This window comes from Sesamum indicum, linkage group LG15 (assembly GCF_000512975.1).
Source record: "Sesamum indicum cultivar Zhongzhi No. 13 linkage group LG15, S_indicum_v1.0, whole genome shotgun sequence".
In the NCBI taxonomy this organism is placed as follows: Eukaryota; Viridiplantae; Streptophyta; class Magnoliopsida; order Lamiales; family Pedaliaceae; genus Sesamum; species Sesamum indicum.
In genome coordinates this window covers 3,124,831-3,151,111 of record NC_026159.1, presented here as the reverse complement: position 1 = coordinate 3,151,111, position 26,281 = coordinate 3,124,831, and the positions used below count along the sequence as shown (strand labels likewise).

General features: G+C 37.1%; 3 protein-coding genes across 4 annotated transcripts in view; 2 read left to right on the top strand and 1 right to left on the bottom strand.

Annotated features, from left to right (window-relative positions):
• LOC105177665 (zinc finger CCCH domain-containing protein 62) overlaps window positions 1-2,396 on the top strand; it is a 3,710-nt gene extending 1,314 nt beyond the window's left edge. Inside the window, exons 4-9 of one of the 2 annotated variants that reach the window (XM_011100888.2) lie at window positions 622-683; window positions 787-838; window positions 921-1,051; window positions 1,175-1,273; window positions 1,355-1,487; window positions 1,600-2,396. In XM_011100888.2, coding sequence (XP_011099190.1) covers window positions 622-683; window positions 787-838; window positions 921-1,051; window positions 1,175-1,179 — 250 coding nt within the window. In that variant the 3' untranslated portion in view covers window positions 1,180-1,273; window positions 1,355-1,487; window positions 1,600-2,396. The remainder of the gene's footprint in view (window positions 1-621; window positions 684-786; window positions 839-920; window positions 1,052-1,174; window positions 1,274-1,354; window positions 1,488-1,599) is intronic. The other variant, XM_011100889.2, reaches the window with a different exon arrangement.
• LOC105177664 (3-ketodihydrosphingosine reductase) lies at window positions 4,390-6,614 on the bottom strand. The gene is made up of 5 exons (XM_011100886.2): window positions 6,268-6,614; window positions 5,851-6,110; window positions 5,659-5,752; window positions 5,450-5,561; window positions 4,390-4,881 (listed from the first exon to the last, which is right to left on the bottom strand). The coding sequence occupies exons 1-5, from the start codon at window positions 6,401-6,403 to the stop codon at window positions 4,686-4,688; spliced, it is 798 nt and encodes a 265-aa protein (XP_011099188.1). The 5' UTR covers window positions 6,404-6,614; the 3' UTR covers window positions 4,390-4,685.
• LOC105177663 overlaps window positions 12,649-26,281 on the top strand; it is a 16,332-nt gene continuing 2,699 nt past the window's right edge. The window contains exons 1-22 of the mRNA XM_020699158.1: window positions 12,649-13,153; window positions 13,245-13,354; window positions 14,996-15,161; window positions 16,238-16,338; window positions 16,464-16,536; window positions 16,659-16,794; window positions 17,292-17,452; window positions 18,392-18,516; window positions 18,601-18,700; window positions 19,237-19,333; window positions 20,880-20,931; window positions 21,459-21,560; window positions 21,646-21,792; window positions 21,887-22,049; window positions 22,167-22,400; window positions 22,479-22,633; window positions 23,440-23,568; window positions 23,664-23,781; window positions 23,908-24,103; window positions 24,283-24,394; window positions 24,474-24,628; window positions 25,371-26,281. The exon at window positions 25,371-26,281 is cut by the window's right edge and continues 18 nt beyond it. Coding sequence (XP_020554817.1) covers window positions 13,021-13,153; window positions 13,245-13,354; window positions 14,996-15,161; window positions 16,238-16,338; window positions 16,464-16,536; window positions 16,659-16,794; window positions 17,292-17,452; window positions 18,392-18,516; window positions 18,601-18,700; window positions 19,237-19,333; window positions 20,880-20,931; window positions 21,459-21,560; window positions 21,646-21,792; window positions 21,887-22,049; window positions 22,167-22,400; window positions 22,479-22,633; window positions 23,440-23,568; window positions 23,664-23,781; window positions 23,908-24,103; window positions 24,283-24,394; window positions 24,474-24,628; window positions 25,371-26,281 — 3,676 coding nt within the window. The 5' untranslated portion in view covers window positions 12,649-13,020. The remainder of the gene's footprint in view (window positions 13,154-13,244; window positions 13,355-14,995; window positions 15,162-16,237; window positions 16,339-16,463; window positions 16,537-16,658; window positions 16,795-17,291; window positions 17,453-18,391; window positions 18,517-18,600; window positions 18,701-19,236; window positions 19,334-20,879; window positions 20,932-21,458; window positions 21,561-21,645; window positions 21,793-21,886; window positions 22,050-22,166; window positions 22,401-22,478; window positions 22,634-23,439; window positions 23,569-23,663; window positions 23,782-23,907; window positions 24,104-24,282; window positions 24,395-24,473; window positions 24,629-25,370) is intronic.

The following is a 26,281-nucleotide window of genomic DNA, read 5'->3' as shown; positions in this document are numbered from 1 at the left end:
ACAAACCTGTGAAAAAGAAATGCAATTAAATGCCATCTTTGGTGGAAATCACTGGGATGCCTAACTATCAATTTGACTCATTTGAGGAGGGATGGATAAGTAATTAACTCTCAACATATATGAAATGTGGATTTGTAGCAGTCATACAGTATCAAACTATGTTTGCCCTTGCATCTTTAGTTGCAGAACTTTCTTTGGTGTTTTTTATCATGTAGAAGCATGGATTTCCAGCTTCATATCGTTGGTGCTTGGAGTGAAAAAATGTGGCCACTAACTTTAAGCACTGCATCTATGTGTCGTCATGAAATGTTTTAGTGCATCACTTTGTGGTCCACATGACATTATAACTTATGAGTTATGAACCACATCACTATGTAGTTTCACGGTACATGTGATTATGAACCATTCACACTTGTATATCAATTTAAAGGCAGACATGTTTTCTTTTTGTTAGTGGTGTTCCGAAGTTAGTCACACTAACTACATTTAATTCGTCATAGAAGTGCTTATCATTTTCTGAAGGCGATAGTGGGCCTGAAGGGGTTATAGAATAATATATTGTTCCATATTTTGGTTTCTATTTGGTGTATGAAGTCACATGTTGAGATTTTTCTGCCACAGGTTGAAAGAAGGGAATGGTGAAGCATTTTATCCGAGATCATCATTTACAATTGACTGCACTGGTATCCTTGACAATCGATGCTCTTTGTTTCCAAAGGAAAAAATACCTGGAACACTTCTTTAGCGGTTATTTCATTTTCACCACCTTGGCTTTCTTCTGCACAGGCGATGTCTGCAAGGGGGATGTTGTTTTGTTCTACCAGAAAGTATATCAGAGGTATTAATCACAACTGCTCTATGATTGTTTACATGGTTCGGTTGCATTCATTTTCTTCTCAATTGATGACATTACTTGGAAGTTGGAACAGATTTGACAAAATGACGAGGCGTGGAAGTCATTTGGGGAGGAGGACTGTCGCTGGGAGGATTGTAAAGGAAAGCTATGGTGTTGCCAGACAACAGCATACCTTCACGGTTAGACCAATTTTAGGTAAGAAGATAGGAGTGAAATTCAAATATAGAAGGCTAATCATCGTGGGGTTTGATCTCCTTGGTAATTCTCATGCCTTTTTCTGTCAACCCAGTTTCCTTCTGATTCTTGATGTTAAACCAGGTTGAAGTGCTGTGGAGCAGAGGGACCAAGAAACTAGCTCCACTATACCCTTTACTTGTGAAAGGTCGCAACCTCTATAAATTGAAGACATTTAGACAGGTACATTCATCTTGACCTGGCAAAATAATGTCCTATAGTTAACAATGGTCATAAACATTTTTCTCTTTTTGGCTGTATCAGCGTTGGAAGAATGAGAAAGAAAGACTGGAAGTACTTGCAGAGAAGCACAAAAGGGGAGCTGCAGCTAGAAATATCAGAGCCATGAGGAAGGCAAAAGCCGTGATGAATACAGATAAATCCCTTACACACCAAGGTAAGAATGTGTATCACTGTATTGCAAGACAGAGAGCTTCTCTGGTATTTTTTACTTTTTATACTTAGTTTGAAGTGCAACTTTAGCATTAGTTTTTGTTGTGTGGCGATAGGTGCCAAAAATAGCAAGCATTTCCTTCATTTAGGTCCATCTGGAGCGAGAGAGACAACTCAGATGAAGAAGAATTGTGTAAAGGAATATGGAAAGGCGTCACCCAAAAAGAAGAAGCGGAGTCCTCTTCAAAATTTTGCCCCTATTCAAAAGTCAAATTCAAGGAAAAATAGCCATTTGAAAGGCCCTGCATCTCACAGGACAAGCCAAAACCTTACCCGAACCAACCAAGGTAGAGAACCCACAGTGTTGCTGTACAATTATCCTTCCCAACCCTTTAACCACTTTCAGTTAGATGTTTTGCCAAGAGAATTGCACCACTTCCCTTCTCATAGAACTTCTGCATCCACAGCTAGTTTGCCTTGTTCTCATCCTCGTCCAAATTCTGTTCTGAACCCTGTTCCAGAATGCCAAGAATTTTGGCATAGCAGTTTTGTCGACCCCGCTTATTCACATTCTAAGCATGTATATGAACCAAGGAAGTGTAACCGCTTCCCTAGATTTATGGACAGTCATCCATCATATTACGCGTCACCTACTGACAGACACAGATGGAGATAATATGGTATGAACCTATGCTACAATCCCCTATGTTTTACTTTGTATACACCAACATGTGGACCATTTTGCTTTAGGGTTTTGGTTTAAAATGTTGAAGTGAGAAAACAAATGCCAGTTTTTGCTGCTCATCCCCGTCAATTGTTGCTCCACGTGTATCGTATCCTGTGATGTAACTCAAATCGGTAGCTGCTGAATCTTGATGCTGTGATAAAAAAAAAAGGCCTCCAAAAGACACGAGTGATATAGGATTGGCTGATTTGGTAAGCATTGGGACACATTAAGCAACACCCACTTCCGGTTTTTGGTGGATAATAATCAAATTTTACATCAGAAGAAGATTACAGTTACCAGGATGCATATAAATTGAGAAAATGCTCAGTATTTTAGGTACCTACCGTAGAGTAAGGCTGAGAAATGGCGGTGAAAAGGCATTCATAGGCAGTAACTTTTATGCTTCAGAAATTTAGACTGGACATGAAACGCAGTGGCCTTTGCTTTTGTTGCCATCACTATCAGTCAGCGTATGGTTGGTAACTTTTGAGCTGTAATGAAATGGTTGTTGGAATGCTCAAGTTAAGCTTCTCATCCACTTGTACTAGGAAGAACAGACCTGCACTTGGACCCGTCTGCAATTTGGCTGGAGTAAGGTACTGAAAATTTTATAGCTAACCTCTTTCTGTGGAAATGCACGTCCTAGTGGGTGACTCAAAACTGCGGACATGTAACATAGAAGAACGTCTCACCATTGCTTTCTCCATTTGTAAATCAGAGAAATCATGTTAACTTTGTATTTCAGCATATATCTTGTTAAAGATGCCACTATGTGTTGAGGACTAATTTGCTACAGGAGGCACAACAGTTCGAAAAGAAATCTCATCAAAAGCAAAACAAGGTGATATGAGTTGAGTCTTCACTTAGTTCTCATCTCTTTGTTCTAATGAACTTTTGATTCCATGTAAAATCCGTCCATTAGAATTTGAGAAAAGTTGGGTTATCTTTAAGATGTAGTCGACATAGTTGCTATTTTAAGCTTCTCGACGTCCTCATTAGGAGGGACCTCTCATGCGCATATCGGACATTTCGTTCCTATTTTTATTTTGATACTAAAGAAAGATGTAATGAAATAGTTATTAAAGGATGTGTAAATTATTGAGTTGATAGTTTGATGTAACAACGTAATCATTCCTTGTTTTCAGAAAAAGAACTAAAACACGTATTTGTTGATTAAACTTATCCGAGGTGTTAGGCGATGTTCATGGGCATAAAACTTATTGACGTGTCCACCCACTTACAAATTGAATTCCACTATCAGCAAGGGCATAAGTGAATGCATTACAGTGTACATATCGGTCAATAACATCTTGAATCCACTTTAATGTACTGTCGGCTGTTGCAATTGAAGGAAGAGGGATGGCTGTGATTGCTGATGATTGTATTCCATAGTCCTCCTCATGTATGATTGCTTTCCGATTTCCAGGATCAATGGGGCCTACGCCATAAAAATTGACGGCTCTTGATAGTCAAAATATCCCAACACTATCCTGGTTTTTTTCATCTCATAGTACATTCCATCGTATGAATTGTCCTTAACATGATGAGGACAGCACAATACAAGAAGTGAAAACTTTGAATCATAGTGTAATATGCTATATATAGGATATTTTACTAAACCATATTCTGAACCTAAAACTATAGTCATACTTTTAATATTACAATATTCTCATTAGTTAATGGTCTTCACATTTTACTTTTCCTGCTGCTTTAAAGTCATAGGAATATTTTTTTTGGTTCAAGTGCTATGAATCTTCTCATAATATTATTCTAACTTGTTCACAACAATTCCACCAGAATATTAAAGATTAAATTTAGAATCCCATATAATTAAATATATTAGATCAGCCAGAGTCATTTCATAATGAATACATATAAAGTTTTGAGCTCTATTTTCTTTAATCAAGATCCAACTCGTAATACTTAAATATAAAATTACTGACTAAATAAATATAAAATTATTGGTTTAATCGTTAGTGTTTTGCAAAGATGTGAATGGGATAAAGAACCACCCTCAAGAGAAAAAGCAAGCGGATGACATTGAGTGGTCCATATTTCATACAGCATCAAGCGAATCAGAGATTGTGTGTACTGAATTGGAACACGAATAGCTATTCAGTCCACCCAACCATGTACCTTTCTGGACCTTTTCCAACTGTTGGACATCCCCACCTCATCATGAGATGATAATATCATACCACCTTTATTAGATTCGAGAAAATTACACACACTTAGCAAGGCCACAACTAATCAATTTTCTAGACTTCACAATCATACGACATACACTAGTCAAAGCATTGAAAACGCTAGTACGGAGAGTCCACACCAGCATTCAAGAAATTTGAACTAACATGAAATATCACATGACATGGTTACTTTAACTTGTGTAAACATATTGTGATAACTTAATCTGATAAGCAATCAACTAGACTGATGAAGAATGGTAACAACTAACAACTTTGGAGATGCATTGTCTCACAAGAGCCTGGGGCCGCCAGGGCGGAGATCCATCTCTTGGGTCCAGGTTGATCTGTCCTGAACATGCAATTGCCAGTATGTTTGAGCCAGAACATCAGGGTCCATGTAACCGTCCCCTCCTCCACTGTGTTGTTGTTCACCAACAGAAGACGTCGACGATCTGTGGTGCGAAGTTGACGGCATACTGCTGCCCCTGCCAAGTTCCCACAATTGGAAAGATTATATCATCTGTCACTACTACTACATTATGTCATGTTTTTGAAGTCCTTTTATGCTAATCTTGAGTAGTATTCAGACTGTTGTATTGTAAGATCGAAGGATTTCAAGAATCTACTTACGAACAAAAAAGCTTATAAGATTCTGATACATAATATGCACTTTGAATCTTCTATTTTTGATGCATAATTAATACCAATATGTAGCAATTGTACTTGATAATAACAAGCAAAAATGTAACTCCAATTTGGGGTTAGCTTTATAGTACTAGTTTACCCCACAACCTTTTATATGCATCTTATCCAGGAAAACTACTTGTGAATATATATCTTTAGTAGACATCTAGAAAGATGGAAAAATTTGAAGTATAGCTAGTTTATGAACGAGGGACTGCAAGTGGTTTGGGAAAAAAGTAAACAAGATTCCCGGGATCTCATGCATCAAGAATCTTTAAAAGTTCTGGGCAGACAGTCAGATTAGTAACTTCACTACAACTTAGGCTGTTTGATTGGGAAATATCGGGAAAATTCAGGAACCAGACAAACCTAGGGGGGCCGACGATGCCGTCGATGATGACATGAGCCACGTGTACTCCAAGTGGCTGGAACTCTCGAGCCAGGCATTGTGATAAGGCTCTCAATGCAAATTTCCCACAACCTAATCCATTTTCATTTTAAAGAAACAAAACCAGATTAACGTGGTTTTAATCGAATTTAAGTTTGGTATTAAGTATGATTAGTAGATTAATTGCTACATAAATCCGAGTAACCGGCAATGCCGTTGAGCGAGGCTGAGCAACCCGTTAAAAGAATCGTCCCTCTCCCTCTATCCACCATTCCAGGCAACACCTGATAATTTAATCACATTATTGATCACTCTACACTAATTTTTGCAAAATTTAAAGAATTTTTACCGACTAAGAGTTTGAAATATGTTATTGGGAAACCTGTTGTGCGCAGTGGAAGGCGCCGACGGAGGAAACGGCGAGTGATTTCTCGAAATGGTCGAGGCGGATGCCAGTGAAGCTGGTGGGGGTCCACGATACTGGGTGGTAGGCGTTGTAGACTAAAACTTCGACGAAACCCAAAGAGAGAACCCCCTCGAACGCATCCTTTATGCTCCGCGAGTCCGAGCAGTCAATTCGGATCGCGAACACTTGCGCCTTTTCTTCCCTCGCTATCTCGTCTGCAAATCTCGATAACCTACCTGTACTAGCAATTCAGGAAAACAAAATCAGCATTTCGTGGTTTCATGTCTCTCTCTCTCTATATATATATGTATGTATGTATATATCTGTCAGGAAGCTAGCTAGATGGGATTAATTTGGAGGATCCAGTCTTCAACAGGAAGTGAAGATACAGACCTAGGTCGCGGGCGAGGATGGCGACGGTGTAGCCTTCGTGAGCGAATTTACGGGCGATGGAACGGCCGAGCTGGGCTCCAACGCCGACAATGGCGGCGATGCCTTTCGGCGAGGGTGAGCTCGCCATGCTGCGCATCCTAGATAGATATGTATGTACGTACAGTGTATTTACAACTGCTACGCAACAACCAAACCCACAATAAAAAATAAAAACAACAGATAATTATGCCTAAGAAAATCTCAGCAATTGCTGTCTCAACTATACCGCTTCCATGCTGAGATACAGTTACATATCTATATATATATATATAGATATAGATACAGATATAGATATGGATGTAGGAAATATATAAAAAAAAGATATAGATACAAGAATATATATAGATACTGTGTGAATTGCTTCTCACTGAGTGTGTGTGTGTGAGGGAGAGAGAGAGAGAGATTTGAAGCTTGTACGTATATATCAACATCATATAAAATTGCAATATTAGTCCCAGATTATGGGTGATTTGCATGTTTAGCACTATACTTGTGAAAATAGTCAATTTTAATCTCATACTTTTATTTTATTTTTTGTGTGAAATTAGTCCCGCTATTAATTATGTTGCAAAAGAGGAAAATATATATATATATTTTTAACGATCTTGTGTTGTGGAAGAGGAAGACATGTAAGCCCTTTCACAAACTCTACTGTTTCATGTTTTTCAATAAGAAAAATCAGCCCCCTCTCTCAGACAAAACGTTCCTCTCACTAAACTAGCCTTGAGTTTTCATCTCCCACTCCTACAAGTAATTTCATCATCTACTGGCTAGGGTTGAACTTTTACAACAAACATACTACATCAATTAGGTGTGTTCTTAATTCATTGGTTTCTTCGAGCAAAACAAGGGTTTTTAGGATTGAGTAGCATCGATCCATACGTCAGTGGGCATCTGAGATGTGGACACTGTTAGAGGAATGATGTTTGGAATTCTATGAATTTGAGACAGTTGTTCATAGTTAGATAACGCTTGGAAGCATTTTCATTCTTGTCTACACCAATTAGAGTGCGTAAAGTGTAATACGATCATTCATTGCTACTTGTTTTGTGATTCAATCGTGAACCGTATTTGAAAGAGTATAGGTTATGTAAAAACCTGTTGTGCATGCGAGATGAATTGTCAAAATTTTAAAATTTTCACTATGCCCCCCCTGCCCTTTCATTCAAACCCAACAATTTTGCATAAAAAAAAGGGTAAACTATACTTTTTTCATTCGAATTATGTCTGTTTTCACACTTTGGCATCTAAATTTTCTTTGTGTCAACTTACCATATTAACTAACCCATTTATTATTGTTTTTCAACTAAATTTTTTGTTAAGAAAACATCACACACAGTGCACATGTGATATTTAAGGGTTATGTTGTAAGATTAAATGTTGTAAGTTAATACAAAAAAAAAAAAAATCGACGGTAAAGTGTAAAAATGAGTTTAATTCGAATTGCAAAATGTAATTTACCCTAAAATTAAAAATATTATGTATAACTAAGTATAAGATGAAATTTGGAAATAACCTTATAGTCAGGGACTAATATTATAATTTTCTCATCAATATGGCTGCAGTTTGGAGCTGAGTATTAATAAATGTGGTCATAAATCATAATATAGGATTTATACAAAGATTCTTTATTCAAATTAAAATTCAGATTTAATTAATTACATAATAAATATAATTACATATATATTATAAGATTAATTTTTTTAAAAAATAATATATGAATACGTCATAATTAAAATAGAGATGATGTGATTAAATGACGATTGATGAGGGCATGTGATGTGCATGGAGTCCACGTTGAAAGCCAACGGGGCGGCTCCAATTGTCCGTTCGACGATGGATGAGGGCATGGGATGTGCATGGAGTCCACGTTGAAAGCCAACGGGGCGGCTCCAATTGTCCGTTCCTCTGCCCACAAACCCCACTTGTTATGGGAAACCCCAAATTTGCAGTCATGGGGAACCAACACCCCATCAAAGTATTCACCTGCTTTTTTTGAGATTTGTTAAAAATATAAATATTTTTTATTTTTAAATAATAAATATTTTTATACAATTATAAATATCTTAATAAATACTTTCAGGGCTGTCATAAAGGAATTTTTTGTTGGATATTTATAATTTTTTTAAATAATAAGGTAATTTTTTTTAAGAATTTCCCTTGTAATTTACTCTTCACTTTAAATACACAAAATGTAAATTGTTCATTGACTGAAATTTTAATATTAACTGTAATATGTTTAATCATAGTAATTAATTTACGTAAATATTTCAGTTAGTTATAAGTACTAATTATTTCATTTAACATATACAGAACGCAATATTAGTTTAATTTCGAATTGGATAATAATAATACTTGGAAGAGACCATGTGCCTTCTGAAGCCACCGTGTGGGTTGGTCCGGTAACATTGAATGTGTGACTATCATCCTTTTTAGATAAAACCAGGAATACAATATATATTTTTATTTTTTATTATGCATCTTCTCATATCAAAATATTGAAATTTTCGTTAAAAGTAGATAATATTTCATTTAAAGCCGACAATCAATCTTTTATAAAAAAAGATGTGCGACAGCTACAAATATAATAATAGTTGCACCGAGTGCACTTCAACTAGTAGATGTATAATCTATTCAATTCTGTAACTTTTATATTTATTTAACTGCCTGATCAAAAGTACACAAGAGATTGTTCTGCTATATTATAATGAGCATTTGAAACGTCGTATGATATCTATGCTTCACCAACTTATTTTTGATATTATCTTCTATAGTCGGCTCCCCAAAGATTCGAGGGATCTGAATTTACAGTCAAAGGTAGGATTTCAAAAAGTGCATATCCATAATTTTTGAAAATATACAAAAAGCAGTGAAGATTCATGCCACAATAATTAATAACGAACAAATACACCAACATATCACAATAAATAATTCTTTAATTCCAGCAATATACAAAACCGTCTATATATAGTAATAAAAAGTAAAACACCAACAACTAGTGTATGAATCCCTTCATATATTGTCATTGTGGGTCAAAACTCATATATACCTGATCGAGCTCGAAATATACGACCACGACTGTTGATTGAACTAGGCCATGTATCCTCACACGATTTAGTGATTGGATCCTAAGAATGAAAACACGAACGTGAGGCTCGTCAGGTGCGTCCCTGACAATGATCCTTCGACTCTCAAATTAGAGTTGATCGATATAAAAATGTGCGAGCTGAGATAGTAGGTCGAAAATAAATAGACAACAGTTACCTCAATAAATGACGCGCCGGGGTATTTATAATTCTAGGTGTGTACAGTGGGTTGGGCCACGCATCCTGGACGTTAGCGTCTCTGATTGGACAACTATTATCAAGTCGGGTCTTTGGTTTGTGGGGTGGGTTCTTTCTGACCCGCTTTAGTGGGGCGCGGATCTTGTGTAGGCAGATTACGAAAATGTCCCTCATTAAGGGTATTTTGACAAATTAGAGTTTTTCCCATCATTACCATACCCGAGGTTTCGTACACTGGGATATATGTATGAATTATACATACGCTTTAAATTCAAAAAATGTGCGTATATCAATTATCTTTGTATATTGTATATTATATATATATATATATCAAATATAATGTTTATTAGTTAATTTCAATTAATCATAACTAAATATTTGGTATGATTCTCCCGAATTCTATTAATTTCGCCAACCCGTCCAAGAGTTAGAAATCAGTCGCTTTCAAAAATTGTAATGGCCATATACCAACACTACCAACCAAAAGTTGCACTAAATAAATATATTCAAACAACCTAATTCCCTCCTATTTTTACTAAATTCTATTCTGGTCCTTAACTCTTTCTAGTACATGTATTTTCGCGAAAAGTGAGAATCATGCTAAAATAGGGGTTTGGTTGTTTCCAACACTGAGAAGAAAGCCGAGACAACCTATAGTTCCATATCAGGAAAGGTAGCTTTCCCATTCGGGCCAACACCACACTTTATCCCAACTTCCTTCACCAAAAACAATAATTCCATTCCTCTGCATGGTTAAATAACAAAACTATCAGGTTTCACCAGCGAAAATGACTTGTTGTGTAATTGGTATACAGTTTAAAAGAAAAATAATTATAATTTGATCGAATCTAACTCAATTATATGACAAATGTAATACACTTGTTGTGTGATTGGTATACAATTTAATAAAAATAATTAATCACATAAAAAATATATTGTACTTATTTTATAATTGATTTGATACAGCAAAAATAATAGAAAACTTTCGCCACTTTAATTCTTTATTTATTTATTTTATTCGTGGTTCCTTTCCTTTTTTGGATACGCATGAGGCATATCAAAAGTGTCCCAGTGGTGGATTCCATACTACCAGAACTAAATTCTCCACCTTAGCTGGCTGCAGGCCCCTCTTTTTTTTTTTTCTTTCTCTATTTTATGGTGGTTATTAATTGCATGACTTATAAAGTTGTGATTCTCTGTAGAAAGAATCAAGGGCATGAGGTCTTCTCTGATCTTGATACCCTCTTCCTCAGCTACAAAATTATTGACAAATCAAGCATGCATGGGCTACTATGTTAAAGAAATTTCCCCTTCTCACAGCTGTTTGGAGTGTAAATTCTGACTCAATATTAATCAAATAACATATATTGTCTTGGTGTTGCTTTTTGTCAAAGGTAAGGGATTCTAAAGTTTGGAGTATTGTACATTTTGTTTATTGTAATTTTTGCATGCATTTATATCTTATAAAAGGTAAATTTCTAATTTTACAGTTTGAGGTAACTTGCGGCTCAATCAGTGTCCAACTCGTGAGGTTTTTGTCCTTTTGACTTTATAGATTTGAACCTCATAGTTTTGTTATGAGATAAGAGACATTGGGCTTATAAGCTACTCAAACTCTTTTTAATATGGAACACTGTTAATATCTTTACAATATTTTACAAAGGATATAGTGTAAATATTAGTAGGTTGGTTGATATTTTTATAATTGAAAATTAAAACAAAAGATTATTCATTATAAAAATTGATATTGTGTATTTAATTTCTTTTCTTATTTTTTGAGCACATTTTACATTAAAGTTGGCCCAATTTTATATTCGGTCCACAAGTGGAATCAAGTCATTTTCATCATCTTTTTTTTAATCGCAGTTAAAGGGCACAATTATTTTTATGAAAAGGGAAAATAATATATATATGGAGAATTTTGTGCAATGGTGTGTAGTCATTGTCAATACATTCTATCAACATCCCAGTGTTTAATGACGACCATTTCCTTTGTATCCCAATACATAAATAGAGACAAGTAAACATTAAATGGCGGATTGTAAGGGGAGAGAGTTGCAGGGATGAGCTGGAGGTGAGTCGGATTCTAGCTACCTAGGGGCCGTCCGCCGTCTTCACGTGAAGGGGATGGCTTGAGCGTCGGCGTTTATTACAAATAATAATAATAATATAGTTATAATTATGATAAATTTTAAAATAATTATATTATAATTTACTTTAAATGTAGTTAAAACTTATTTGAATAGCTTGATTGATCAATAACCAAATTATAAGTTTAAATACAAATATTGAGGTCAGTAATAATTGAAATAATAATAAATGTTGGGGCTGGATTGGAAGTGGTTGCAATCATACAGTGGTGCACAATGACAAGGGTATAAGTCGAAGAAGGGACAGGTGGAAAAGGAGAGAAAGAGACGGTGATGATGAGCATTTGAATATACAAATGATTGGGGAGCATATGTACCGTTCATCTTTATTTCCATTGATTGATTGTTGGGCTACCTTTATTAATGGTATGAGTTGACCAGTTGGGGTGGGAGGGCCAGAGTTTCTCTCTGATGCTCACGCCACTCTGATGTGGGATCCGCATCACTGTATTTGTACATGCAAGCAACAACTTCAAATCATTACCCCAACTGACAACTGAGAACCCACATTCGAGTTGGGCTAAGTTTAATACACTGTCCTCTGGGCTTGGTTCAGTACTTTTGGGCCCTTGATGAAGGGGAACAATTTTAACGACTCACGCTTTCACTTTACACCAACAATGGTTCACTGAGGATGTCAAAGGTGTGGTCTCTGTAAGCAACTCATCACCAGCATTTCAACAAACCATGTTCATTAGGCCGCATTGTTAAATGGAAAGTCAGGTGGAGAGACTATTCAATTTGCGTGCACATTTTGCTACATCAAAGAATATTGGGAGTGGACCGAAGACATCTAAGTCTAATACACTGTCCACTGGCCTAAGGGCCCAAATTCCAACCAAGAAACTGCGTTGGGCCTCCTTAGAAGCTTCTCTTCATTTGCTTTCCCGAAATTCATCTGAACGGTATCATTGTCTTTTAATCGCAGACATTAGAATGTTTGCATCATTACAAACATTGCTGAAAGGGCCTCGATGTTGTAGAGAAAACCTTTAGGCTTGGTGGATCCAAATTGCCAAATTCATTTGATAAATCTTCTGGAGATAGTTTCAGATACTTTTTTCTGCCACCAAATTCTTTCCGGTAGCGTGAAACTTCGATCGCCTTGCCCCGATCCGGAGATCCTTCAGTTGTTTTTGATGCATTTTCCGAACGATCCGTGTTGTGTAGAAGGAATAAGTTCTTAATTTAGATATATATATATATATATATATTTCAACTGGATCCGTTCTGATTTTGAACGACTTAAATCGGGGGTAGATAGCTGAAAGTATCCTCCAATGGAGTGGGCGACGGTGCAGCATTTGGATCTCCGGCATGCGGGTCGGAGCTCCAAACCCTTGCAACCTCATGCGGCGGCGTTCCACCCGACTCAGGCACTCGTTTCTGCGGCCGTTGGCACTCACATAATCGGTCTGCTTGCTTATATATGCTCCTTTCTTTTCTATCTCTAGCAATATGAGATAAAATCATGGGCAAGTAAATTCGTTTTGTATGCATACAGAGTTTGATGCGTATACGGGAAGTAAGATCGCGTCTGTGGACATAGGCTCACCTGTTGTTAGGATGGCGTATAGCCCCACTGCTACCCATTCAGTGATTGCTATACTTGAGGTCAGTGCTCAGTTTTTGTGGTTGATTTTCATTTTAAGTAATCGACAACTGCAGTGAGTAGGAATACAAGTGGAGTTGAGACTTTCTTTGGTCAGCTTTACATGTTCACTAGGACCTTAATTGAAGTTCAGGAATTAACTAGAGAAGTACCTGGATTGTTTGGAATGTGGTATAATGAAACACTACAATTTGTGACCAAGATGTATGCATTTCGTTGCAGAGGAAGTAAGGGAGTAATACGTATGGAGAGGGAGGGGATTAATTGTATAACATAAAATAGGTGAGAAGTATTATAGGATGGCATACCATCTCACTGCACTTTTCCAAAACGTAACGGAAGACTGAAAACATTTCCATCCTTTTTCATCTCATAGACTTGCTGTGAGGATAAGGGAGAGAATTATGTGCCAAACAATCCATATGAATTTTATAGTTGGCTTATATACTGATCTTGTGTCAATACTTTCATTTTGATAATCAAAATCAGTCCAATAACAGATAGAAAGCAATTACAAGGTCGTGTCAAAAGAGACAAGGAACAACCAAGAGAAGAGAGAATTAGTACAGGGCTTGTTAGCAAGCTACAGAAGTTTGGATGATAGGCCCATTGGCAAGAGTGTAGCTCGCAGTGTTGGACTGCTTCCTAGTATGTTTAACTTTCCATGATGGCCAAGTGTGGAGAACGTTCTTTTCATTCTCAATAGTTGTTCTTGAGGCGCATTCTGCTGTTTGAATGGCCGAATGGGACTAGGGCTTGTTCTCACCACTTAGCTGAGTCAATTTCAAAGATAATTCTCATAATTCCAAAGTTATATACCAGTTTTAGAGCCTGTTGTGTCACCTCTGCTTCTGTTCGTGTTGGATTGTTGGGGTTATTTAAGGATGTCGTGTCAATATTTCTATGTGACTGGACATTAGTTTTTATGGATTAAATTCTTCACAGCATCATCGTTTTCATTCGTTTTAGCTCTAATGGTGAAGACTTTGTTTTTCCGGTTGGGCTTTGAGAGCTGTTATGGAATAATAGAGAGACATGAGTTTTGGAGGTTGTTGGTGGAAATCGATGCCTTTGAAAATTGGACTTTTCTTTGTCCACTATTGCAATGATGCCCTTCTCGACCTTTTTTCCTTATTTCTTCACGTTTTTGCTGAGGTGGGGACCTGGGATGGGGGGGGGATGGGGTGTTTCTTCCTCTCCAACTGCTTAGCTGCTAAACTGCCAGTATTTCTGACTAGTCTTTAACTGATAAAATGGCTGTAAATCTTTGTTCTTATTTCTGGACTCCTATATTGCAGGTACTTCCTAAACTATAGTGCCCTGTTGAGATGGTTGGACTACAGTTCATTATGTGATAATGATCATATTTTCATTTTTCTCTTTTTTGTTGTAAATATTATGTCTCAGCTTTTACTTATAATGCAGATCTTTTTCTTTCTTCTTACTAATATTCTGGTTCAGTATCGACTTGTACTAGAGCTTCAACTGTGTTCTTTCTAATTCAGTTTTATCTTTGTCTGACAACAATTTTGTCATATACTTTTAATCAGTTTTTGCTTTGTTATTGATAACCTCTCATTCTAGGATGACAATAATTGTAAACCTGACTTCTCTTCACATGTGGACCATTTACTTCATTGCAGGATTGTACGATCCGGGCCTGTGACTTTGACAGTGAACAAACTTGTGTCTTACATTCACCTGAGAAGAGGACAGAACAAATATCTATTGACACGGAAGTCCATCTCGCCTTGACTCCTCTTCAACCTGTTGTGTTTTTTGGTTTCCATAAGAAGATGAGTGTAACAGGTTGAGCCAATCTCATCTGATTTCTTTTTGTACATTCTTTGTTTTGTGAATGAATGAGGAGATTTTCTTCCCCTGCATATGGAGAACAAATGCGAACGGGGGGTGGGGATTGGATGGGGGATTGGGGGGTGGGAAGCGGAGAAGAGGGAGGACGAATAGCAAGGATGGAAAGAGAGAAACTAAATAGTTGTCTTTTTCTTAGAAATAAGGAAGTTTACAAGACATGGTGAAGTGGCACAGAGATTTGGCTTGCCACAATTATGTCGATTATAAATGCAAATGGATTGGCATACTATGTTAGTTGCTGAAGTCCGCACAGAAGAAATAAATGCGAATTCCAAAGATTGTTGATAGTAATTGTGGTGCAGTAGAAGTCATTAGTTATCATCTTTCTTTACGTCTGTTTTTGGGTGGTCCCTGGGGGAAGGTTTATTTCCACTGCATGGCTATTGTCCTCATTTGGTCATGTTAGTAGTTCTAGCATCACCTAAGAGTATGGTATTAGGAAAATATGATTCTGGCCCTGTCGCTGTTAGTTTATACCCAATGTAAGAGGTGCCAGAAACAGCAGGGATTTCCTTAATTTGGTGAAGATGCGGGATCCTAGGGGCACTGTCTAATTAGGAATCTGCAAAGGTTGTGTATGTTTCTATCATGATAACAGTCTTCACTCTTCACAAAGTCCATTTCATACTGTCTGTGATGATAATGTAATAGCTTCTCCAAAGAAAGCAAACATTCTCTCCCTAACTTTTCAAGGAAATTTGCAGTGGAATAACTAATTTGCGGTGCTTCACTACTTCTCTGGCACATAATCTTAGTACGTTCTGAATAATCACTCATGCAATGATCCGTGATTCTGATGCAGATATTAGTTTTAATCTTCTCAAGAACCATAGAGAGTAGTTACTTTTAGTATGCCTCGAATCTCTCTGACCATTGACTTGTTGTTGCCATTCTTCTCCAACAATCCAATAGCATTGCATCATTGTTTATCCTGGTGAACAATTACTATGAAGGATATCTAAGTTATTTTATTTGCATTTTCCTGAATTTTGACTATTGCTTGTGTCAAGTTGTTGGAACTGTGGAAGGGGGGAAAGCACCGACAAAAATAAAGACTGACCTGAAGAAACCTATAGTCAATCTCGCTTGCCATCCTCGGCTCCCTGCTTTGGTAAGAGTTCAATTGGAATGTGACATCTTGACATACCCAATGGCTTTTCTCAGTATTATTTGCTTGTAACAAATTGTACCTAGCAATTATGGAGCTGATATTTGTCCCTTGTCTTCTATTACCAGTATGTGGCGTATCAAGATGGCTTGATTCGAGCTTACAATATCCATACGTATGCTGTTCACTATACTCTACAGCGTAAGAGTTGAAAAGCACTTCCATGGCCATCTACTCTTTTCCGGGCCAAAATACATGATAATTTAGCTTCACTGAAATATTTCCTTTCCATTGGATTATTAGTTTATGGATGCCTTTTGCAGTTGATAACACCATCAGGCTACAGGGCGCTGGAGCTTTTGCCTTTCATCCAACACTGGAATGGATTTTTGTTGGTGATAGACGAGGCACACTTTTGGCATGGGATGTATCCACTGAAAGACCCTTGATGATTGGCATGTAAGTTAAACTACCCTCATGACTTTTTATTCTGGTACAACATTCTCTTGGCGATCTATCTTGGGAGGGCTATTGGGATTTGGGATCGATAATCCGTAGAGAAACACATGCTTTGTAAAGCTGTTCGCTCTTAGTGCACATTTCCACTGTTTTTATGGTGGCGCTTCCATCTGTCATTCTATTCAATATGTCTGCAATTCTCCTATATATTATTTTGCATTTTGCAATATTTGCCTGTTGCTTTATTAATTCTGTTTCTAAAGCTCCCCATGCAATTTTCTGATAAAGAGTTGAGACGGCATAATTTCCTTTCTTAGTCTCCAGCTTATTTGTAAGTTGAGATGGCTCTTAGCCTCCAGCAGTTAGGAATTTTTCTCACCTTGACTGTTTGTGAAATTCAGTATTTCACTATATTGTTTGTTGTCTTAACTTTTTGGGAGCATTTTCGTCCTTTGTTCTTGAATCATAACATACATTTTCTTTACATGCAATTCTAGCACGCAAGTGGGTTCACAACCAATCGCATCTGTTGCTTGGCTCCCTATGTTGCGGTTGCTTGTCACTTTATCCAAAGATGGAAATATTCTAGTTTGGAAGACTCGAGTAATCGTGAATCCTAACAGACCTCCAGTACAAGCAAATTTTTTTGAGCCTGCTGGTTAGTTGAGCAACTGAACTTTTGTCCTTTATACAGCAATCTGTGATGATATGACAAAGATGCTATTTCAGTGGTCTATCTCCATACATTTTTTCTTATTGAGGTTCAGTAGGTATTGAGCTATTTTTTAACCTTCCTTCTGGCCAAGGTTGCACTTGCATTAAAGTGATTCTTGTATGTCCTAGTTAATTTGAAAAGATGGTTGTATCAAGCATGAGAGGAACATCGGGAAAATCTGTTTTTTGTTTTTTCCCAATTAAAATTCTCCTCAGCTTTTTTTGACACTTACTAAAAGAATTTCAGTTTTTCTGTAAGTTCTTTGCACTTATAAACAGTTTCCTGTTTTCTCTAATCTTTTTAGTTTATGTTTCCTCTTATCATTTTGAACTGCTTGCGCTACTGAAAGGGGTAGATATTATGATGGGATATAGAGATTGAAAAACCCGGACCTATACTCCGATTAATTGACATCTGCCTCCTTTGTCTTGTATTGTTGGTAATGTTTGCAAGATTGTCCGGATCGTGCAATCATGAAAAATTAAGACTATTTTTGGCGATTGTTAATTAGTTACCTTCTTATCTAAGTCTTTCCCCATTCAGATTTTGTCAATGAAGAAAAGACTACTTTGATGAGATGCATCTTGAAGTAATCAATTGATTATTATTATGATCTTGATCGTATCAAGAGTTAAGATAGGAAAAATCAAATATACTTCGCCTTATCTTAAGCTACACCAATGAGTATTACTTTATCCTAGTCCTATCCATTCCATTTCTCTTTGCTAAATTCAGATAGTCCTGATATTGTATTTTGAATGGAGGTTCATCATCAGTTCTAGGCTCCTCACTTTTAAGCAAGCCTCGTGGTCACTTCATTTTGTTGCTGTTCGATGTATGTGTATATACTCTTATTGATTCTGTTCATATCTTATTCTGCAGCTATTGAATCTATCGACATCCCACGCATTCTATCTCAGCAAGGCGGAGCAGCTGTTTATCCACTCCCGCGAATAAGGGGTTTGGAAGTGCATCCCAAGTTGAATCTGGCAGCATTACTTTTTGCAGTAAGTATCCTTGTATTCATCAGACATGGGTCACATAATGAGATATATTCAATGGTTAAAAAAAGATTTTACTCTTCTCAACAGAGCATGAGTGGTGGAGACAATCGCAAGAACAGAGCTGCGTACACTAGAGAGGGGCGCAAACAACTTTTCGCTGTTTTGCAAGGTGCAAGGGGATCGTCAGGTGATTGCTTAATCAGATTTGATGATATCGATAATATATTTTTGCTAGCCTTGTGACAGATAAGACGCCATTCACTTGTTCTGGTGACCGGCTTGATATGTGTTGGTTGCATCTCCTGGTTGTTATCTATTTTTACTGTGATTCAAATTCATGTTTGGACTTATTCCATATGAAGACTTTGCTGGATAGCTGCATCTCATTCCAAGTTGACATACTTCTGTGAAGAGAATTAGCCAACTCCTGAGGCAATGTATACTATGCTGCCAGTGTTTCGAACCATGAAAGTAGTTGAAATTCTTAATCTCTCAGAGGTGTTTGTATGAGAAACTTTAACTGAGGCCGGACCTGTCATTTTGCTAGGTCTAGCTTGGAATGCCAATATTGTGTAACTACATACTGATTCAAGTTATGAGATTTCTAAGAGATCTTACAGGCCTAATCATTTACTTGAAGTTTGGACACTATTTCATTCTTTTCAACTGTAAAATGAATACAAAAACCGTTTCTTTTTTTACTAACTATGATCTCTTAAACAGCATCGGTATTGAAGGAAAAACTTGCATCCCTCGGTTCATCTGGTATACTAGCTGATCACCAACTTCAAGCCCAACTGCAAGAGCAGCATATGAAAGGGTGAGTTCTTTTTCTCTTTTTTGTTTTCTCTTTCTTGCTTTTACCCAGTAATCAATTTTGATAAAATCTGTGATAACACATGCCATCCACAAAAAGTATGCAGCTCGGAACAAAATATTCCTTTTAGTTATGAGAAGTTTCTTTATCCTAATGTCCGGAATATGCCCCTCGACACCAAAAAGCTTATGATTCATCTACATCAAAATGGGCTCAAAAATATAGAAAAAGTTTCATAGGTTGGACTCTTCCCTTTGCAGGTGAGGTCCTCTATCTTGTTTGAGCTTGTAACTGTAAGAAATTAGGAGGCACTTAACATCCTTTTTCCTAACAGTTGTTAACTAATTGACTTTGTACAAGGAAAATAAGCTACATGCACACATCACTCAAACTAGATATCAATAGAGCTCTAAGGTTAATTTTGAATTAAGCCCGTTGAGAACAATCTATCAGCGATTCCTCTCCCAACCTTTTACATATGTACTTACGGCAGCCTATTGCCCTGCTTTTGATAGACATGCCTCTCACTTTCCTTGCCTTTGCATCCAACTCAATAAGCTCATTATTTACTTATCATAATCCCCCTTCCAAAGTTCAAGATAAGCAGCCACTGTACATAATTAACAAACAGTTGCATTCATTCTAGGAATAATAACTCATCATCACCTCCTCAAATTTACACTACTAGCCATACAAAATTGAACATGATTGATGTGTACAAAAGAGGGTATGGGAATATGCATAAGAACCCAAAGAGTTTTGCATCCACTACAGTGCATGCCATTTAGATTAAGACGTAAAGACCTCGCAACTCAAGTAATAGAAATTTGTGAAGATAAAACTATAACCAAGGAACACAACCCTAATTCAACTCTGAACATTCAATCAGCATTTAACTTGAAGCTTCTTAATCATGAACAATAAATTTGAAACCTGGAAGATGCTTTTTGTTTGCCTATTCCCCTTTCTGTTATATTCTTTACTCCCTAGTTTCCGACTATTTACTCACCCTGTTTTGGTGTTCCTGCCTAGAGAGTTTTACCTGCTCATCTCCAATGCTGGTTGCATGATGATTCTCTCATGTTCAGACTGGCCATCAACATAGTTGGCAAAATAACAAATGGTGGTCTTTAATTGGATAAGAGACATAAAAATGATAGTAATGATGCTACCCTGATCAAGTCTGATATCCTAGATTATTAATTTCATTAACAAGGATCAACCTTTAGCTAACATAATTAGCTTACAACCTTATTAATCATGCATAAATTTACCAATTCTTTAAGTCAAAATATTTAGTTCAGTGACTAGTAATCATGATTTTCCCAGCCTGATTATGAATGCGACGATCATACCTGGGAAAACTTAGAAATTCCCCGTAAACAAATCGCGTACAGCTACTCTCTTAAAGGGCTAGTAGTAAATTGGCAGAATTTGTAAAAGCAGACTTTATCAGTGTTTGTTCAATGTCATTACTGATTGATAGGCTTGTTGGATGCTAGGAAATATTTCTTTTTGCTTTATTGACACTTCCTTTTACTTTTGTTAGCCAAAGTCAGCTTACAATCACGGACATAGCGAGGAAGGCTTTTCTTTACAGTGTAAGCTAATATTCTGTCTGATGATGTTCTATTTAGCAGTTTATTGTTCTGTCAATGACTCAATATGTAGGACATAAAAGTTGTTAATACACATGGACTCCAAAGTCATGGTTTTCTACTACACTTTGGAGTGAAGTTCCTGTTAAAATTAGTCTGGTACCTCATCAATGGTCTTGCTGTCAAATTCATACTTCTGCTGTTGAGATTAATTTACTAAAAAGGAAAAGGAAAAGGCAATGTGCTAAACATTGAAACATTTTGCTCTTTTTAAGAAAATGTTCGTCCAATATGTAGTACAAACTACTCTATTTTGCCTACTTTAATGCTAATAATATGTTTAGAAGTCTCCCAAGAAGTTTTCAAAAATAAATTATTTTGTATTTTCCTGCTTGTTATCATTTTTTTTTTCAGCTCTTCCTGGTTTTTCCAGTATTTCATGACAACATAGCACCAAAAATTGAATATTTGCTTCTATACCTCTTTTGTGTGACTGTTATTGAATTATCTGCTCATCCTGGTTGTTGCAGCATTTCATGGAAGGCCATGCGAAGAGTGCCCCTATATCTCGATTGCCTCTAATTACTATTTTGGACCCTAAGCATCATTTAAGAGACTTTCCGGTTTGCCAGGTAGTTATACTGATGTTATTGCTACATGACGTACATAGGAAATAAAGTTTAGACTGGGGGTGAATCTAATTATCTAATTTGGCAGCCTTTTCCTTTGGAGCTAAACTTCTTCAGTAAAGGGAATCGAGTTCTTCATTATCCTGTCAGGTCTTTTTACATTGAAGGGGCAAACCTCATGGCTTACAATCTGACTTCTGGAGTGGAAAGTATCTACAAAAAGCTTTACACTTCGGTAATATTCAATTAGTTTTCGCCCGAGTCTCAACTGTTATTGATCATTGTCCTACTACCAGCCTATGAGGATATGAATCATTTTCTGTTTTCAGATTCCTGGAAATGTAGAAATCAATCCGAAGTACATTACTTACAGTAAAAAGCAACACTTATTTATTATAGTCTATCAGTTCATGGGTGCTGCTAATGAGGTAGTGCTCTACTGGGAAAACACGGATCCTCAGTTCGCAAATAGTAAAGTTACCACAGTGAAAGGTCTGTCTATTTGTACATTATTATTGTCTTAGAGTGCATCCATTCTCTTTGTACATTATTATTGTCTTAGAGTGCATACAAAATGATTACCTCAATCCATTTCCACGAACGTTTCAGGTGGTGCTGATGCAGCCTTTATTGGTCCGAACGAAAATCAATTTACTATTCTTGACGAGGATAAGACTGCACTTTCCTTATATATGTTGCCTGGAGCTGCTTCACAAGAATCTCTTGGAAAAAATGGAACAGTTGATGAGAACCAGTCTGTGGAGCCTGAAGTTGCTTCTTTTAAGGGTCCCGTGCAGTTTATGTTTGAAAGTGAAGTTGATCGTATTTTTTCCACTCCACTAGGTGCTTAAGGACTGTGTTTATGTTCATCTAAACTCAAACAAATTGACTATATTTTGATCGCAAGTTCTACTCTTGTAGAGTCAACGGTGATGTTTGCCTCTCATGGGGACCAGATTGGCTTGGGAAAACTCATCCTAGGATATCGTCTTCCTAGTGCTGATGGGCATTACATCTCAACAAAAGCTGAAGGGCGTAAGTTCATCAGATTGAAAGTAAATGAGACTGTACTTCAGGTAATTATTCAGGTTTTAACTGGGAACAAATCTTACTTTTCTCTTAAGGGCGTACTTGTCTTCTGACAAGTCTGCAAGATGTTGCCAGAACCAATTTTGTTTTGTTGCTCTACTGGCTGACGGAAACATATAAATGAAGGATATGTAAGGGCCCTCCTCGCCTTCTGAAAAGCTTGCAAGATGTTGCCAGACCAGTTTTATTTTGTTGCTTTACTGCTGAGAAACATATAAATGGAGGATATGCTTAATTTCAGCATGACGTAGTATGGCCTACTGATTCCTGAACAAACTCAAAATTGTTTTTAGAGGCTCTAGTGACACTAATGGGGTCATTGCTGCATCTTAGAATTCCATACAAGGAATTTGAACATGAAATTATGTAATGATGAGTATGTATCATCTTTTCTTGGTTTACATGATTCTGGTTTCAAATTGTTCATAAACTATAGAAGGAGAAAGAACCTGGAGCGTATATGATAGTTTATGGGCCAGTGGTTGCAACTGAATAAGAAACTGTTTAACATCTTATAAGTGAAATTTCTGTTGTTCCATGTATAAAATTGTAATGCAGGAACCCTGATGCTTCTTTTTCCAATTATTTGAATTTTCTTTTATTCAAGAGTACTCCATGTATAAAGATACAGGAATACTAATACTTTTGGTTTCCAAAGATTCGAAAATTATTTTTTCCAAAGTTTTGGTTTTGACCACCTCTCAGATCATGGAAAAAAGAACCTTATCTTTTTTAAGAATTGAATTTAATAAGTTGGAAGCTTCTAATATATTTTTAACTTTGTATTGTTTAGGTACAATGGCAAGAAACACTTAGGGGCTTTGTTGCTGGTGTATTGACAACACAACGTGTGCTCATTGTTACAGCTGATTTAGACATATTGGCTTCTAGTTCGGCAAAATTTGATAGAGGACTTCCTTCAATATCCTTCCTGGCTTCTTCTCCCCCCCTTCCCCCCATGGTCTTCTTATCTCATTCACGACTTTAAATAAATATTGGCCCTTAACCTCATATTACTTCAGATCCCTGCTGTGGCTTGGACCAGCGCTTCTCTTTTCTACTTCTGCTTCTGTTAACGTGCTTGGTTGGGATGGAAAAGTTAGGACCATCCTGTCAATCAGTATGCCTAATGCAGGTCGACAACTTATTTTTGCTCTAAACTGGGATCCTCAGATTAATATATTAATGAATACTATTGTGATTTGATCCTCCAGTTCTACTTTTATCAATAATTTCTCTGAGCTTTCGTGATTGACTGTAGTGCTGCTTGGAGCTCTCAATGATCGCCTGCTACTTGCAAACCCAACCGATATAAATGTTAAGCAAAAGAAGAAATTTGAAGTCAAGAATTGTCTTGTTGGGCTACTTGAGCCCCTTCTTATTGGATTTGCTACAATGCAGCAACATTTTGAGCAGAAGCTTGATCTGTCAGAAGTCCTATACCAAATAACATCAAGGTTCTTTTTCAACTTATACACCGACTTTAGTAATTAAAACTACATTTGGCTCTTGCTCTTGAATGATAAAAAATGGTGGCTTTATTACCACATCTTTTTGTCTTTGTTCCGCAAAAGTTAGATATTTAACATTCCTTCAAGTCTGATTATTGACACATTTAGTCATCGTCTGAGTGAAGGTTTGATAGCCTGCGTATTACTCCAAGATCACTTGATATTCTAGCCAGAGGGTCTCCGGTTTGTGGAGATCTTGCAGTATCACTTTCACAAGCTGGCCCCCAATTCACTCAGGTGCTTTTTCTGGTACCATTTTGTGTATCAAGATCAGCCAATCACGTTCTTAAGTGACTTTTTACTTCTCTTGACCTAGGTGTCTAGAGGAGTGTATGCAATTAAAGCACTCCGGTTTTCTACGGCTTTATCTGCATTGAAAGATGAGTTTTTGCGATCAAGAGATTATCCTCGATGTCCCCCAACCTCACATTTGTTCCATCGGTTCCGGCAGTTGGGATATGCATGTATCAGGTGCATAGCTATAACTATTTTTGCTAACTAATGAAAAATCTTGGGCCACTGATTGGAGATAAGTAAGTTGAAGTTTAAGTTTGTAGTTGTTTTCTCAGATTTATATTCTTTTAAAATGGCTGCACATCATACTGCATGCAGTTGTTTTGAATTGCTTCACTGTGATCATGATCAATTCTTTGGGTGATGTTTTCATCATTTTCTTGCTTTCTTTTCCTTTTTGCTGCCTACTAATCTGACTGCTCTAATAGACTGCGTTTCTTAGCAAAAAAATCTGTATAGACCTAGCGTTTGTTTTTTCATAAAACATGTATGATCTGATTTTTTCTGAAAAACTTTGGCATAAATTTCATTTTCTTAGAGCATTTTTCTTGTGTTTGATGTTTTTTGATGGGTCTGTTCGTGGAAGGATATGGTGGGCTGCTGATTTGTTGACTGATTTACCCTGAAATAAACTTTGGACTCAAATGAAATCATCTGAGGGATTTACGTAATCCAGAAAGGGAATAACCAGAGGATGCATAAATTTAAAAATCATTTTCTAGTAAAAGTGTTAAATTGCAGAAAATGCGTCCTTAATACCATACTTTGGTAATACAATACTTCTATGTTTTCATTCTGCTTTCATTTGCTCAGTTCTTCATATGCTCAAGTTTGTTTTGAGCATTTTATGGGCATTCTTTTTCTGCTTTGGTTCAATCTTCTCAGTGCGCGTTAATGTGAATTACATATGTGATCGCAGATATGGTCAGTTTGACAGTGCAAAAGAAACTTTTGAAGTTATAGCAGACTTTGAAAGTATGCTTGATCTGTTTATATGCCACCTTAACCCTAGTGCTATGCGGCGTCTTGCCCAGAAGTTAGAGGAAGAGGGCACTGATTCAGAGTTGAGGAGATACTGTGAAAGGATTCTCAGAATCCGTTCAACTGGGTGGACACAAGGCATCTTTGCGAACTTTGCTGCTGAAAGTATGGTCCCTAAAGGACCTGAATGGGGTGGTGGAAACTGGGAAATCAAAACACCTATAAACTTGAAGGACATACCTCAGTGGGAGCTGGCTGCTGAGGTGACGCCTTACATGAAAACTGATGATGGTACTATCCCATCCATTGTTACAGACCACATTGGCGTGTATCTTGGTTTAATCAAAGGAAGAGGTAATGTTGTTGAAGTTAGAGAAGATAGTTTGGTCAAAGCAATTAACGCTGAAGGTGGTATCAAGGCAAATGGAATTCAGACTAATACTGCTACTCCAATGCCTACCAAGCCCAAAGGGCCCCCTGATGGTGAACCTAACCTGATGGGTCTAGAAACCCTCTCCGGACAGTTTGCAGGTTCCGGTGCTGTAGATGCACAGGCAAAGGCTGAGGAAGAATTCAAGAAGACACTTTATGGCTCTGCTGCTGATGGTAGCAGCAGTGATGAGGAAGAAACATCAAAAACCAGAAAGTTACATATCAGGATCCGAGATAAACCGGTTGCATCTACAACGGTGGATGTCAATAAAATTAAAGAAGCCACAAAGCAGTTAGGTCTGCCAATAGGAAGGACAAAGTCATTAACTGGTTCTTCAGCAGATCTTGGCTTACTTGCACCTCAACCTGCTCCTGCAACCACTGGGACTGCGACTGCTCAAGTTTCTCTTCCTGCTG